This window comes from Nomascus leucogenys, chromosome 23 (assembly GCF_006542625.1).
Source record: "Nomascus leucogenys isolate Asia chromosome 23, Asia_NLE_v1, whole genome shotgun sequence".
NCBI lineage: Eukaryota > Metazoa > Chordata > Mammalia > Primates > Hylobatidae > Nomascus > Nomascus leucogenys.
In genome coordinates this window covers 4,455,878-4,471,764 of record NC_044403.1, presented here as the reverse complement: position 1 = coordinate 4,471,764, position 15,887 = coordinate 4,455,878, and the positions used below count along the sequence as shown (strand labels likewise).

Genomic DNA, 15,887 nt, shown 5'->3' with positions numbered 1-15,887 from the left:
TCTGCACTTAAAATCTGCACTTAAAAGTGTGCTACTACTATTACCTCTTATGTCAAGAAGTTAAAGAAGCTCACTGTCACTCAAGGTAAAGGATGAAGGGAGGTAGGGAGGAGAGCATTAACTCTTATAAGCAATAGTAATATCAAACATAGATTCTGGTCATGGAAGCATGCCTGGACTTTGAAATATATTGACTCAAGAAAAGGCAGTCAACTGGATTTCTTTTTATGAAGGCAGATATTTCTACAAAATGGAGACAGGATCCCTCATTGTACTCCTGGGTTTAAGCTGTGAGAATTTCATGATGCTGCAACAACACAGAGCTCCTCATGTGCCAGCCTCCATACTGAGTGTTTCACGTGGCTTGCCCTGGTCCAACCATAGTTGGCGCAGGGAGGATCAGAGAGGGGCTCACACAGCTATGCACTGGCAGAGTCTGGCCTCAGACTCAGGTCACTGCTAATCACTCCCCACCACAGCCTTCCCTCCTCCCACCCTCAGGACTCTCAATCTGGAATCTGGGCAAGACAACTCAACATGCATGCAGGGGCTACCCCGAACACAGACGGGACTGGTTCCCACTTGAGATTGGTGGTAAATTTAAAGTGAACTAAATTAATTATTGAATTTAATATGAGACTACCAAATGAAATCGAATGACAATCATAAGTCTGATACAGTATGTATCACATATGGTAAAGTAATGACATCAAAGTATGTGGGAAGGTCAGTACAATGGATCTTTAAATATGCTCCATTTTAAAATGAGGTACAGATCCAACTTCTCTATTTTCTAACACTGCGTCAAATGAAGTGGTGAACTCATTTTCAAACTCTCATCAGAAAGATGATATGAAGGAAAATCTCAGCTTTGGAGCATGGCCTGTGCGCCAAAGTTGACTAAAACTACTGAGCTGGAAAACTGCGACCCACATAGCAGAACATTATCAGCATAGGAAAAAGGTGGCAGGTGGAGAAGCCAGCTGAGAGCAGGGAGAAGAGGCTGCATCAACTGGGCTGGTCAAGTCTCAGACGGAACAGCTCCTCATACGACGGCTACTCTCATGGCACTGGTGGTCGGGGTCAGAAGGACCATGGCAAAGCATCATCAGGGTCCATCTATCCAATACTGCAGTGGTCTCCAGGCAGAACAAGCTGGATGGGTTGTAAATGGGCTAGAAAGATTGGATCTATAACAGCATGAAGAGGATTTTCATGAATTGAGGTTACAAAAAGAATAGAGAATGTGCTGTTTGCTGAGAATGGGAACTGAAAAGAGGAATGTAGGCCAGAGGAAAAAAGAAAAATCCGTGTTGACATAGAGCCATTCACTATTAAATGCAATCTTTATTCCCCAAGTTCAATTTTATTTTATCATTCAGTATATTAAAACATGCTGCTTATTTTACCAGGTTTATAACTGCTATTCTGGAATTTAGTGATCCTTGTGCCATAATACCATAACCTATTATTTGGCTGGGCTAAATGCAAAATAATTTCCAGAGATCAGCAAGTGCATTCAGTTCAACCATATGGATCTATGGTAATACAATGTTGTACCCCAGGGATTGAAAAATGTATGTGACAATGATGAAACAATAGCTGTGAAAGACTGCATGGGCAGCAAAGCTCTAAATATTTACTACCTTGTTCTTTTTTTTAAAAAAAGTTTGCCATTTCTTGGTCTATTCTATCGTATTGTGTTTATTCTCATAAGTTGCTCCAAGTCCTTTTTGGAATGAGGTGAGGATGCCAATATGCAAATAATCACTTTCCAATAGTGGCTTTCGTTTTGATCTTACCTTCTTGTTGAGATGTGTGGGAATTTCATTTAAAAAGAGCTCACAGGCTGACAGACTCTGTTTATCAGCTCTGTGTAGTGATGTGAGTAGGTTGATGGGAGCTGTGACACGGACCAGCATGGAGGTAAATCCAAAGCAAGGATGAGAACAGGCATGAAGGGAGATCCCTGAGATGAGAAGGCCCTCCCTGAGTGAGGAGCTGCATTAGCCCCACCCCACCCCCACCCTCCATTTCCACCAAGTTGTTGCTAGTCGTCACCTCTAACAGTCAGGTTGCAGATTTTTCCCCACGTGGACATGAAAATTTGGCTTGTTTTCTGGGGCTCAGTGCTGCAGCCTGTGATGTGTGTTGGTTGCAAAACTATCACCCTACTAAAAATTCAAAAAACAAATAAAAACCAAACCCCTGAAACCCATACCTATGAGCTGAGGGGAGGGGAGAGACAGGATTTCCACTGCCCAATGTTCATTCTCAAAAGACATCTCATGATTGAGGCTATTATTAGGTGGGAATTGAACAATGAGAACACATGGACACAGGAAGGGGAACATCACACTCTGGGGACTGTTGTGGGGTGGGGGGAGGGGGGAGGGACAGCATTAGGAGATATACCTAATGCTAAATGACGAGTTAATGGGTGCAGCACACCAACATGGCACATGGATACATATGTAACAAACCTGCACATTGTGCACATGTACCCTAAAACTTAAAGTATAATAATAATAATAATAAAAAGAAAGTCAGGTATCAGTAGCCCACCTCTTTTTCTCTCATGTTTTCCTTTTACAAGTATGCTACAAGATTATAAAAGGTTTAAAAATACCTTAAAATCTCAAGACACTCTGTGAGAATGTAATAAAGAACCAATACCAAATAAATTACTCTTAAATATAATTTAATGGTGTTTCCTCCGTAATGCAGGGAAACCACATTAGGAACATGGGAAATTGGGAACTATAAAGAATAGGACTGACTAATGGTATTAACTGCTCTAAATAATCCAAATTAGACTGGCTACTTTCCTGATATATGTCACTTTTTATTGCAAGTCAACAGTCTGACATAAAGTCTGTAAGAGCCATAAAGAAAAACTCAAGTGCATTTTCAGCCATGGTTCTCCTGGGGCATATACACTCACTATTCATAAAAAAAGAATGGAATATTCAGCCTTCGTGGCTTAAATATCCTTTATCTCTAACTGTACATGCATTCCCACAGAGTGATTACCCTCATCGCAAAGGGTCAGAGCAAATTAGTTCACTTTAAAATTTATTGTTAAAAATGATTCGATCCAATAAGAAATTTCTAGATTGTTCTCTATATTATGTAATATAAATTCAAATGCCTTTCTAGAGAATGAATGGTGTGTGAGTAGAAGGAGGAGATGAAGGAGAGGCACAGAACGAGATAAATTCTACTCTTAAATTTCAAAGATGCCAACTGAGCTCTTCTATGATAAATAATAAACTACTCCATGAGGTCTTAAATTTCGTACGCCCTGAAAATAGGACAAACTAGAAACAATCTCTAAATTCATTGTGTGGTTATTTCTAGAGAAAGGAACATTTAGATTCTGTATTCTGCCTCTCCCACTCAATTCTGGACAAGATCTTGCCAAAAGTAAAACATCTACTCTTTGAGTTGCTTACCCATAGAAACAGTTCAACTAGAGATGGAAGTGGCCCAGAATAGTCTGCAATGTTTAATGGTGTCTAACTTAACTTACTTCTAAAAAAGAAAGAATTTGTTTTTGTTTCCCATAGTCACAAAAATGTAGAGGAACAGATATTCAACGGAGGCCTATGAAGAGCAGGCTGTGGGGGTTGGTTTTGGCAGATGACACACCTTCTGTTTTACATGACTTAATTTGTCTTACATGCCTTAATTTGTAGTTTTATAAAGTCAATTACTGAAATGTTAATAAAATGCAAATAAGTAAAATACAAATGTATTAGGAAAGAGTATGCTCCCACCTCCACCTATCTGGTGTCCTGGTTGATGATGAAATAGGAAGCAAGAAGAAGGTTTTTGGTAAATTGGAGAAGAAACGAAGATTATAAGCATATATATTGCCCAAAATGATGCAACAAAAGCTGGTTAATATTACTAAAAGAGGCCGGGAGCTGTGGCTCATGCCTGTAATCCCAACACTTTGAGAGGCTGAGGCAGGTGGATCACGAGGTCAGGAGTTTGAGACAAGCCTGGCCAACTTGGCGAAACCCTGTCTCTACTGAAAATACAAAAATTAGCCAGGCACATTGGCGGTCGCCTGTAATTCCATCTACTCGGGAGGCTAAGGCAGGAGAATCGCTTGAACCCGGGAGACGGAGGTTGCAGTGAGCCAAGATTGTGCCACTGCACTCTAGCCTGGGCGACAGAGCAAGACTCCGGCTCAAAAATAAATAAATAAATAAAATAAAAGCAAGATATGCATGTCTTACAAATCTCTAGTGACTCTAAGGCTGTCCTTTTCCTTCAGTCCCCACCTCCTACGCTCCATGGACACACACAGAAGCAGCTAAAGGACCTGGATTCTCTGTCTTTTTTTGTTTTTGTTTTTTGAGATGGAGTCTCTGTTGCCCTGGCTGGAGCGCGGTGGCACAATCTCAGCTCACTGCAACTTCTACCTCCCAGGTTCAAGTGATTCTCCTGCCTCAGCCTCCTGAGTAGCTGGGATTACATACACCCACCATCATGCCCAGCTACTTTTTAGATGTTTAGTAAAGACAGGGTTTCACCATGTTGGCCAGGCTGGCTTCAAACTCCTGACCTCAGGTGACCCACCCGCCTTGGCCTCCCAAAGTGCTGAGATTAGAGGTGTGAGCCACTGCGCCCAGCAAGGACCTGAATTCCTTTCTCTAGTCTTATTTCCTCCTGGGCCCACCAAGAAGAAAACTAAACAAAACAGAGCCAGAGGCCAAGTGGAAGAAGTATGGCAAGGGAAGGGAAAGTAGGCGAAGGCTTAAAAAGACAGAGGTTTGATACTGTGTGTGCGCATGGTATCACACACACTCACTCCCTAATCGCATTGATATCAACTCATATGGCTGTACCCTGCCCACTTGGCTCCAGCCATCTCAGCCTCCTTACTGTCTGTGATGGGTCCAGTACTTTCCTGCCTCTGGGCCTTGGCACTGGCTTTCCCTGCTCTTGGAATGCTCTTCCCCAAACAGCCACATGGCTCACTCTTTCACTTCCTTCATGTCTCTACTCCAATGTCACCTTATCTGTGAGGCCAGCCCTGACCTCTTCACATCACCTAATATTTGACATATCAAGACATATTTTAAGTGTTTAAGTGTAAGCTCCATGCAGGTGGGACTTTCATTTTGTTCACTGTGCTAATCACAGCAACCAAAAGGCACTCAATCAATATTAAGACAAGGGCAGAGGAAAAAGTAGTGAAGCTACAAAGAACATATGCCAAGGTTGTTTTCTATGATTGACAATCAATCAAAGGTGAAAATAAAAGAAAGATTTTTCCACGAATCTCTGGACTCACTGCATATGCTTGTTTATTCAGTATTTTTTTTCTTGGTAATATATAGCTTCGCTATCTCAAAATTTATGGATATAATCAGGGATTATAAAATAATTTCAGCTTGATACTTGCTGATTCAGTACACAACTCATTTGGAAATATTCCAGGTGGACCGACCTGTGCTTATTCTGCTGACATTATTATAAACATTTCATCTATTTTTTTCTTTTTAACACAGAAAAATGTCCATAAAGCATGACCTTTATGTTCATAAAAGTTTAATCCTCCTGTTTACTGCCTCAGAGTCAAAGCCCTTACCATCACGTCCTTAGTAGTTCATCATCACACACACCCAAAACAGGATTATTCCCACTTCGAGAGGTTACTAACTAGTAGGAGAACCTGACTCTAAGGCCTGATTCCTATCTCCCTTCTGGTGTGTAAGCAGATCAAGAAAAGCGAAACCAGGCCACAAAAACGTGAGCAAAGCTCTGTCTCCAACCTCTGAAAGAAGAAAATGTGGAGAGTGTAAGTGGCCAAGAATTGCCAGAGGCTCTAGTTAAACGGTTGCAAAGAATGTTCAAGATGAAAGCCACGACAGAAGAGCTCAATCTTAACTATCCCCACAGCTGGAATGTTCTGCTAATTTTTTAGGATGCATTAAAGTGATTTTGAAACAAACTCCCTAAAATAAAAGGATTAACAGCTTTTCACAGAGGACGTTTCCATTCATTCATCATGTTATCAAAGACACTCTGGGGAGGGCCAAGACTTGCCTGTGTGCAGGGTCTACTGCCATCATGAGAGCTTATGTTTAACACACTTGACGGAGATGACAGCCTGTGGGGAATCGCCAGTCCCCCTAATTAGCTGGGAAAAAGTCAAGAAAAACCCTTTCTGACATACCCATTCAGGGTCCACTATATGTGCTCTGGCAGATCAGTTACAATAGAGCAGGCGTGCCAATCCATGAGGTAAGGTCAGATAATAATAAAACAAACCTCATATTCACCCCTAAATATTTCATGCAGCTGTTGAGCACGGTGCTTTTCAAGCCTTTAGATATGTGTCTTACAAGAAAAGATTCTCTAGGCTAAAATCTAATTGAACAGAATGGCTAACTTTTTGTAGTTTTATTCATTTAGATAATAGATACTGAGTGGCAAATTTAGATAATAAATAAAATTTAGGTAATAAATATTGAGTGGGGCAAGTTCTTAGTGATATTAGTATGGCAGTGAATAAGACAGAAAAAAATATTTGTCCTCATGGGACTCATGCTCTGCTTGGCAGAAATAGGCATTAAGTAAAATAACCAAACTATATAGTATTTTAGAACTTGAAGTTGAAGTGAAGGGAGTTAAAAAGTAAAAGGGAGATAAAGAAGGGAGCAGAGAGTATATGACTACATTTTAAATAGAGTGGTTAAAGTAGACCTTACTAACAAGGTGAAATTTGAGCTCAAGTTTATATAACTAATTGGCATGCCAGAGTTTCTTGAGGATGGTTATTTACATGATCCTTGCTTTATAAAATTCATTTACAAAAAGATGCATCAGATGGTTACTTTAAAATAAGGTGTTTGGGCGGAAAGAATACCCTCTTCAAAAAACGATGCAGAGAAAACTGGATAAGCACATGCAAAAGAATGAAGTTGGATCCCTACTTCACTGCACACCCAAAGATTAACTCAAAATGAATCAAAGACCTAAATATAAGAGCTAAAACCACAAAACTCTTAGAAGAAAACAGTCATAAATCTTCATGACCTTGGATTTGGCCATGCATTTTTAGATTTGACAGTAAGAGCATGATAGAAAAAGAAAAACATAGCTAAATTGGACTTCACAAAAATTAAAAACTTTTGGTCAGGCACGGTGGCTCATGCCTGTAATCCCAGCACTTTGAGAGGCCATGGCAGGTGGATCACCTGAGGTCTGGAGTTCGAGACCAGCCTGGCCAACATAGTGAAACCCCGTCTCTACTAAAAATACAAAAAATACAAAAAAAAAACCCATCTCTATTAAAAAAATACAAAAAATTAGCCGGGCGTGGTGGCGGGTGCCTGTAGTCCCTGCTACGCGGGAGGCTGAGACAGGAGAATGGTGTGAACCTGGGAGGTGGAGTTTGCAATTAGTGGAGATGTGCCAATGTACTCCAGCCTGAGCAACAAGGCGAGACTCCATCTCAAAAAAAGAAAAAAAAAAAAAAGCTACCTATGACCTGGAAGTGCCTCCACCCTTCAAGTTGTTCTGCCCTCCCATATCGAGCCAATGTATGTTTTACATGTATGATTGATATCTCATGTCTCCCTAAAATGTACAAAAGCAAGCCGTACCCCTACCACATAGGGCACTTGTAGTCAGGACCTCCTGAGGCTGTGTCACAGGTGTGTCCTTCACCTTGGCAAAACAAACTTTCTAAATTGGCTGAGGCCAGTCTCAGACATTTTGGGCTCACACTCCTTTTATATTCCATACCCAGAATAGGCAAATTCATAGAGACAGAAAGCACATTAAAGGTTATCAGGGGATGGAGGAGGGGAAAGCTGAGAGTGATTACTTAATAAGTAATGGGGTGTTTTATGCGGTAATGAAAAAGCTTTGAAACTAGAAAGTGCTGGCAGTTGTATAACACTGTAAATACACTAAGTGCCACTAAATTGTACTCTTTAAAATAGTTAATTGTATGTTATATAACTTTCACCTCAATTTTAAAAAGATTTCATCATTCAAATTTTTTTTCATTCAATTTTCAGGATTGTCCTTATGTTTTGTGTTTAAATTTCAGTTCTGTATTCATTCCAGCCTTTTACCTATTTGCAATATTCAATTGTTTTTTATACTTTATTGAGGTAAAGTTCCCATACAACAAATTCACCCATTTTAAGTATATATTTTGGTGAGTTTCACTACCACAATCATATTTTTAAAAGCATAAAATGTTATTTCAAGTTATAGTCAACCTCAAACCCCACATGTTTTCTGTCATTATAATTATGCCTTTTTTAGAATTTCACATGAATGGAATCATATAGGGTATTTAGTTTGTTTTTATGCTGCTATGAAGAAATACCCAAGACTAGGTAATTTATAAAGAAAACAGGTTTAATTGACTCACAGTTCTGCATGGCTCGGGAGGCTTCAGGAAACTTACAATCATAGTGGAAGGTGAAGAGGAAGCAGGGACCTTGGGCAGCAGGAAACGTAGTGAGTGCTGAGCAAAGGGAAAAAAACCCCTTATAAAACCACCAGATATCGTGAGAACTCTCTCACTATCACAAGAACAGCATGTGGGTAACTGCTCCCATGAGTCAATTACCTCTCACGGGGTCCCTCCCATGACATGTGGGGATTATGGGAACTACAATGCAATTTGGGTGGGGACACAGCCAAACCATATCATATAGTATACAGTCTTATATGTCTGGCTTCTTTCACTTAGCACCATGTTCATCCATGTCTGTCCACATTGTTTTATGTATTCGTAGTTTGTTCCTTAAAATTTCTGAATAATTGATGACACTGAGTTTGTCCATTTGCATGTTAGGTCATTAGATTTTTCCCAATTTGTCTGCTATTATAAATAAAGCTGTATGAATATTCACAGACAAGATATTCACATGGGCATGTTTTCATTTCGTTTTAGTAGGTGGAGATGGGTAGAGCTGTTTAATTTTATGTTTAACTTTTTAAGAAACTTCCAAATTTTTCCAAAGTATCTGAATCATTTTTTCCATCTGTAATGTATGAGGATTCCAGTTGCTCCACAGTGGCCAATACTCAGTGTTGGGAATCTTTTTAATGATAGTCATTATAGTGAGAGTATAATGGTATCTCTTTGTGGATTTAATTTGAAGTTCCCTAATGACTAATGATGCTGAGCATCTTTTCATATATTTATTAAAAACTTTGCATATCTTCTTCTGTGCAGTGTCTACTTGAATCTTTTCTCCATTTTAGTTTTTGCCTTCTTAATATTGAGTTTTAAGAGCACTTCTAATATTCCAGATACAAGGCCTCTGTAGATTTATGTTTTACAAATATTTTCTCCCAATTTGTGGCTTGCCTCTTCATTTAAGTCACATTATCTTTTGATGAAAAGAATATTTAATTTTGATGATGTCCAATTTATCAACTTTTTCTTTTACAGTTTTCACATTATGTGTTCTAAGAAATATTTGCTTAAGTCAAATTCACAAAGATTTTCTCCTTTTCTTTTAGAAATTTTGGTGTAGTTTACTTTTTTTGTTTAGGACTATGATCCACTTACAATTAATTTCTGTATAATGTATAAGGTAAGGGTTAAGATTCGTATTTTTTCCTTACAGATATTCAGCTACATTTTTAAAAGACCATCCTTTCTCCATTGAATTACTTTGACAACTGTGTCAAAAAGCAGTTGATCCCATTAGTGTGGATTTAGCCCTGAATTCTCAATTCTACTCCATTTCCTACTGACATTTTTTTAAAAAACTGAGTTTGATCACACACTCCTGTTTCTTCATATATCTAGTAATCTTTGGTTAAACTGGGTGTTGCATGTCATACATTGTAGGGACCCTGGATTCTATTTTGTTCCTCTGAAATTGTTGATTTTCCTGTTTGAATACATTTGATGAGCTTCCATAGACTCAAACTGGAAAATCTGTTTCTCTGCAGAATGCTGAAATTATTACTCAGTTCTTTTTTTCTTTTGCCTGGATTTCTGGGGATTTCTCTTGTGCCAACATGGCTTTGTGATCAGCCAATGATTTGGGCAGAGGTTATACATGCATAACTCAAGCCAGTGAATTTTCCAATCTCTGTTGCTCAACTCGTGTACGTGTTGAAGAATGGATTCAAACTTGCAGCAAGTAAGTGTCCCAGGGCTTTTAATTTTGCTTGTGCATATATCATTTAACAGCCATGAATGCATGGAGAGTATATTACCTCTGCCCTTTCATATTTATCTTGCTTCCAAAACCTTTCCCTTAAATTTTTGCTGCTGTTTCTTTCCCAAATCAAATTTTTCCAAAATCATACAACTTTCCAAAGTTTACCAGCCAGTTCCAACAAGTAAACTTATGAATTTTTACTGCTAGATCTGACAGGATGGAAAGACCTTCAGGTAAAAGCGTCTTACCCAATGCAGTAGCAGTTTTTCATAAGTAAACATTTTCAAGTTCTTTGCTGAAATGATTTGTCTGTGTCACTACCCAAATCTCATCTTGAATTGTAGTTCCCATAATCCCCATGTGTTGTGAGGATCAGGTGGAGATAACTAAATCATGGGGGCAGTTTCCCCCATTCCGCTCTTGTGATAGTGAGTTAGTTCTCACTAGATATAATGGTTTTATAAGGGGCTTTCCCCTTCACTGGGCACTCATCATTCTCTCTCCTGCTGCCTTGTGAAGAAGGACATGTTTGCTTCCCCTTCTGCCCTGATTGTAAGTTTCCTAAGGCCTCCCCAGCCCTGCATAACTGTGAACTAACTAAACCTTTTTCATTTATAAATTAGCTAGTCTCAGGTATGTCCTTATAGCAGCATGATAATGAACTAGTATATTTGCCTTTGGTCTTTGGTCATTTTTGAAATAGCTGTTTTTAGTAATTTTGTACAGTTTTATACTTTTTGGGGAGGTAGTGGGAGAAATCATCCAACTACCTCTGGCAGTCATTCATGAAAGTAGAGTCTTAACCATATTTTAAGCATTTATAAATAGGTTATTTACCACAATTTCATTTATCATTATATTAAATCAAATAAATTACTTTGAAAATTAGCCAACCACAGCAGTAACTTCTCATTTACAAACATTAGGCGTCAGATTCAATACAGGGTTAGTAGAAACAGTCAAAAAATCTGTAAGGTGGCCATGGTATGTTATTACCTGCTACAAAAAATTTAAATACACAAGGAGAGGAGATTCAATTTACACCCAGACCATCTGCGCAAAAAAGAACATTTTAGGCATCGAATATCTGTCTTCAACTGCAGAGTTCATTCTATTTTTGAGAAAATTACCTTAAAGGCTGCTAAGCAGTGCAGGCTCAATAAGGCCATCACAACTGCCAGAAGGATGGTGGCTAAGTTCCTCATGTCCCATATGGTCTCTACCAGAGGAATACTGCCGACCTGCCAGTCGTAGCACAGGGTCACAGGTGCAAGCAGAAGCCACACGTTGAAGGCCAAGAGGTAGGAATAGGTGAGGAATCTATAAAGAGAAGAAGAATCACTGAAACACTACTGAAGAACCATGACCTTCTGTAAGCATTCAGTCACCGTATTTTTATTAAATAGCATTTCTACCCAGTCAATATTATCTTGGAAGAGAAGACAAGGGAAGATGGAAAGCCATTCACTCATTTATTTATTAAATTGATAGATTTGGGATATATCTAATAGGTTCTAGCCACTCTGAGGTGCTGACCTTTTAATGGTGAACAAATACAGATACAATTTCCATGACATCTATTTTAAAATTATCATACAAATAAACATATTACAACCAGAAATAAATGCTAGGAAGGAAAAGAGACATTTGAACTGTCCCTTCTTGACAGTGCCCAGAATTCTGCAGTAGATTTGAAAATATTTCATCATTTTTATATTATACTGATCTATATTGAGTTATTTCAAAAAATCAAAATCTTTGTGGTATGGAGATAATATGTGGTAGGAGGGAAATTGCAGGTGTCCTTGCTGACAAGGACAGCCAGGTGGACACAGGGACAATGGATGGAGGAGGTGTTATGCCTGTTTCCTGGCTGCAACTAGGCACTAAGGTAAAGTGGAAGGCATTCTAGTTGTTCCCCTCACTTTGGGGGTAGAGAGAATTGCATTTATTTAAATTCATTCAGTCAACACACTTATTAAGCAGTGTTCTAGACCCTTGAGAACTGCACATAACAACTTTGCCCAAATCTCTGCATTAGGAGACAATCAAACTCTAGCATAGCCTCAGCATAAGGCTGTGTACCTGGGATGACCCCAGCCCCTCATTAAAATGCTTACCTGAGAAATGCTGTCAGGAGAATTTATTCTTTGCTCTAGTCAACACGTTACAACAGGCCCCCAACCTCCTTTTTTTTTTAACAGCATTTACAAAAATGTGCGTATGACTGTGAATACTTAATTCTTACAACACAGAAGCATCTCCGTCAAGGACCCGAGAGCCATTCCTGTGAAATGTAATCATCAGGAAGGACAGGGCTTCTGTCTCCCAATCTCTGGAAACACAGAACTTTAACTTTGATAACTGTCAGCCAGTGGGCACAGTCGGCCTAATTGCATCTACAGGGACCAATGCTCTGTAAGTCTTCACCTCTCTGACACTACTGAGCACCCCACTCCACCCACTCCCTCACTCTCCCGTTGAAAGGCCCAGTCACCTCTGCACAAATCAGAATGAAGCTCTGCTCCCTCCCCTACTGTCAGTAGTGATGGAGTGAAATCTGTGTTCACTGCTTCAGCTCATATCTGACTGTGTTTGTCAACTTATTTGGGATTAAACAGAAGAATTAGATGAATTCATTGTCCTCAAGGAATGTATAATCCAATAGTGAAAATAGGACATACTGAATTAAAAAGGGAGAAGGAAACAGATGAACACCGTAAGAGTACAGAGTGTGAAGAAAGGTTCTCCCTCATTTGTCAGGTTCTTTTAGAGGGAATCTTGGATTGGCAAAGACATTAGATGAGATAATTTCCAAGTTACTTTCAACAAATAGCTACTGGTTTAGAACACCTTCTCAGTTCTCTCCTCCCCTCCTCTGTTACTCTTTGAAGGTCAGTGGTAGGAAGGAAAATCATCCACAACCACCAGGCTGCAGGGCAAGAGGCAGATTATTTACTGCTCAGATTCTCAAACCCCAACAAAGACATGGGTTGAAAGAGACATGGCTATTTAAATGATGTTCACCTCTTTCCCCTCTGTTGTAATTTTTAACTAAAAGGTAATATACAAATACAATAGTATATACTGAAAGTTTGATAAAGTCCAGGCTTTGTTATTTAACAACAACAAAAAAATGCCAAAAAAAAAAAAAATGCCGTTTATCTTTTAGGCTTGGGCCTGCGAAATTGTCACCTGGGAATGCCGTCTCCACAGGAAAGTGATTGGATCATTTTGGGCTCCTTTTTTCACAGAGCTTTCAGGCTGATGCCATCTACCTTTCAGCCCGCTAAAGGTTCTCTATGACTTAGCTTTTCAGGTAAGTGGTGAACCATCAAACTTAGAAGAAAAAATTGGGTAGCTCTGTCTCTCAGTCACATCCCAGCTCTTAAAAATGACTTTAAAACTATTATCCCCTTTTTGAGGAAATAATACATATAGGCATGATCATCAATGGCAATGATCATCAGTGACTGCTTAAATTATTAGGTGAAAAGCCGATGAGGTCCTTTATTTATAATAGTTAGATCAGGCTAATTCAGGGGCCTAGAACTGACTAATCAACTTTAACATCACTGAAAGGGAAACAAACAGCCTGATGTCCTCCTGATGGAAATACACACCAGGCCTACGAAGTCAAAAGAAAAAAACAAAATCAAACCTGAACTAATCAAGTCATAAATCTAATTATCAGTTTATAGCAAACACAGGAAACAACAGAACGTGCCACATCACACCACAGGGATGCAGTGTGCAAAATCCAGACTGTGGGAAACAAAGGGCCCAGATTATTAAACAAGTATGTTGTAATTATGGGAAGAGAAGGAGAGAGAGGGCATTTGCAAATTAAAAGAAACTTCAGAGACCTATCAAGCAAAGCGCAGATTTTGTTTAGATGCTAATTCAAACAAACCACTATTAAAAATAACCACTTAGGACACAGAATAAACTGAAATACTGATTGGATAGAGACAGAATTGGCTAGAGACAATCACGGTTAAAGTGTGATAATAGTATTGTGGTAATACTTTTTAAGAGTGCTCATCTTGTAGAAATACATACGAAGAAATAAGATGATGTCTGGGGTTTGCTTTAAAATAATTGACTAAGAGGAAGGGAAAGAAAGTAGGTGGGATAGGGATGAAACAAGATGGCCCGGAGTTATTATTATTGAAACTAGAAGATGGCTTGCATGTGGAGTTCTTGATGCCACTTTTTCTACTTTTCAACTATGGAAAAAAGGCAATAGAATTGCAATAGTAACACTTTCTTATCTTATTTCCAGCTACGGCTTGACTGTGGGACATCCGGAACTGCTATGCAGAATGTATTATTTAATGTTGAGTTTACGGTTTGGCCTTGCTCTGCAAGTTGACCTCAGTTCTTTATGTCTTCTAGATGTGCAATACTGTATTGACAAAAAGCAAATATAACAAAAATTTTTTGAAGTTACAATCTCAACATAGTTATTTACATATTACCAAAAGAAAAATGCTTTCACGGTGGCTCACGCCTGTAATCCCAGCACTTTGGGAGGCCAGGCAGGCGGATCATAAGGTCAAGAGATCGAGACCATCCTGTCCAACATGGTGAAACCCCGTCTCTACTAAAAATACAAAAATTAGCTGGGTGTGGTGGTGCACGCCTGTATTCCCAGCTATTTGGGAGGCTGAGGCAGGAGAATCTCTTGAACCTGGGAGGCGGAGGTTGCAGTGAGCTGGGCATGGTACCACATGCCTGTAATCTCAGCACCTTGGGAGGCCTAGCTGGGAGGACTGCTTGAGCCCCGGAGTTTGAGATAAGCCTAGGCAACACAGCAAGACCTCATCTCTACAAAAAATTTTTTTAAAAAACTTAGCTGGGTGTGGTGGCACACACCTGTAGTCCCAGCTAGTCCAGAGGCTGAGTTGAGAGGATGGATCACTTTGGCCAGGGAGGTCAAGGCTGGAGTGAGCAGTGATTGTGCCACTGCACTGCAGCCTAGGGCAATAGAGCAAGATCCTGTTTCAAAATGAAACGAAACAAAATGAGAAAAAAAACAACCCACAAAAGAACAACAATAACAACAACAACAAACAAAGAAGCCATTTGGAATCACTCCAAAAGCTAATTACACTGGAGGTAGGGGGTGGAGGGGATAGTTCAGCTAGCTGTCCGACAGCTACAGTATTTCTTTTTAATTCTTTCACTATGAATTACATTGAAGCAAATCATCTTGTTTATTTCTGCTATAATTTCAGAAGCAGAATAATCTGTCGAATATCTCTGCCCCGCTGTGTTGTCTATTTTAAAGCAAGTGCAAAACCAAAATGAATTATTTACCAATTTTCTACCACAAATGCTGTGAACAGAAGGAAAGTCACAAGAATATATTGCCAACAAAATGGAATATACAGCACAGAAAGCCAGGAATTCAGCTTAAACAATTTAGTCATGCATTTTCATTGATAAGCCAGAAAAGAGTAAAGAGGTTTCATGGCCGAAAAACATGAAAGGGAAAGGCAAGCTGAAGCTGAGGCTGTGGGGAAAATGGCATTCATCAAATGGCACCTAACAAAACTGTATGGCTCTTCACATCTAAATGTTCATTTTTATCGAGAAAAAAATCAAAGTGTTTTAAGTGCAAGAATATACATAAATTCTGTTCTCTGCCTCAGCAAAAACCTATCTGGCTAAGAAATAACATGAGCCTAACATATTTCTTTGCCCTAGAAAGATGTCTAT

General features: G+C 39.3%; 1 protein-coding gene across 3 annotated transcripts in view; it reads right to left on the bottom strand.

Annotated features, from left to right (window-relative positions):
* Positions 1–15,887, bottom strand: part of TMTC1 (transmembrane O-mannosyltransferase targeting cadherins 1) — a 283,499-nt gene that overhangs the window by 116,946 nt on the left and 150,666 nt on the right. For all 3 annotated transcript variants that reach the window (XM_030804535.1, XM_030804536.1, XM_030804537.1), the window contains one exon: positions 11,294–11,483. In XM_030804535.1, the coding sequence (XP_030660395.1) occupies positions 11,294–11,483 (190 nt within the window). The remainder of the gene's footprint in view (positions 1–11,293; positions 11,484–15,887) is intronic.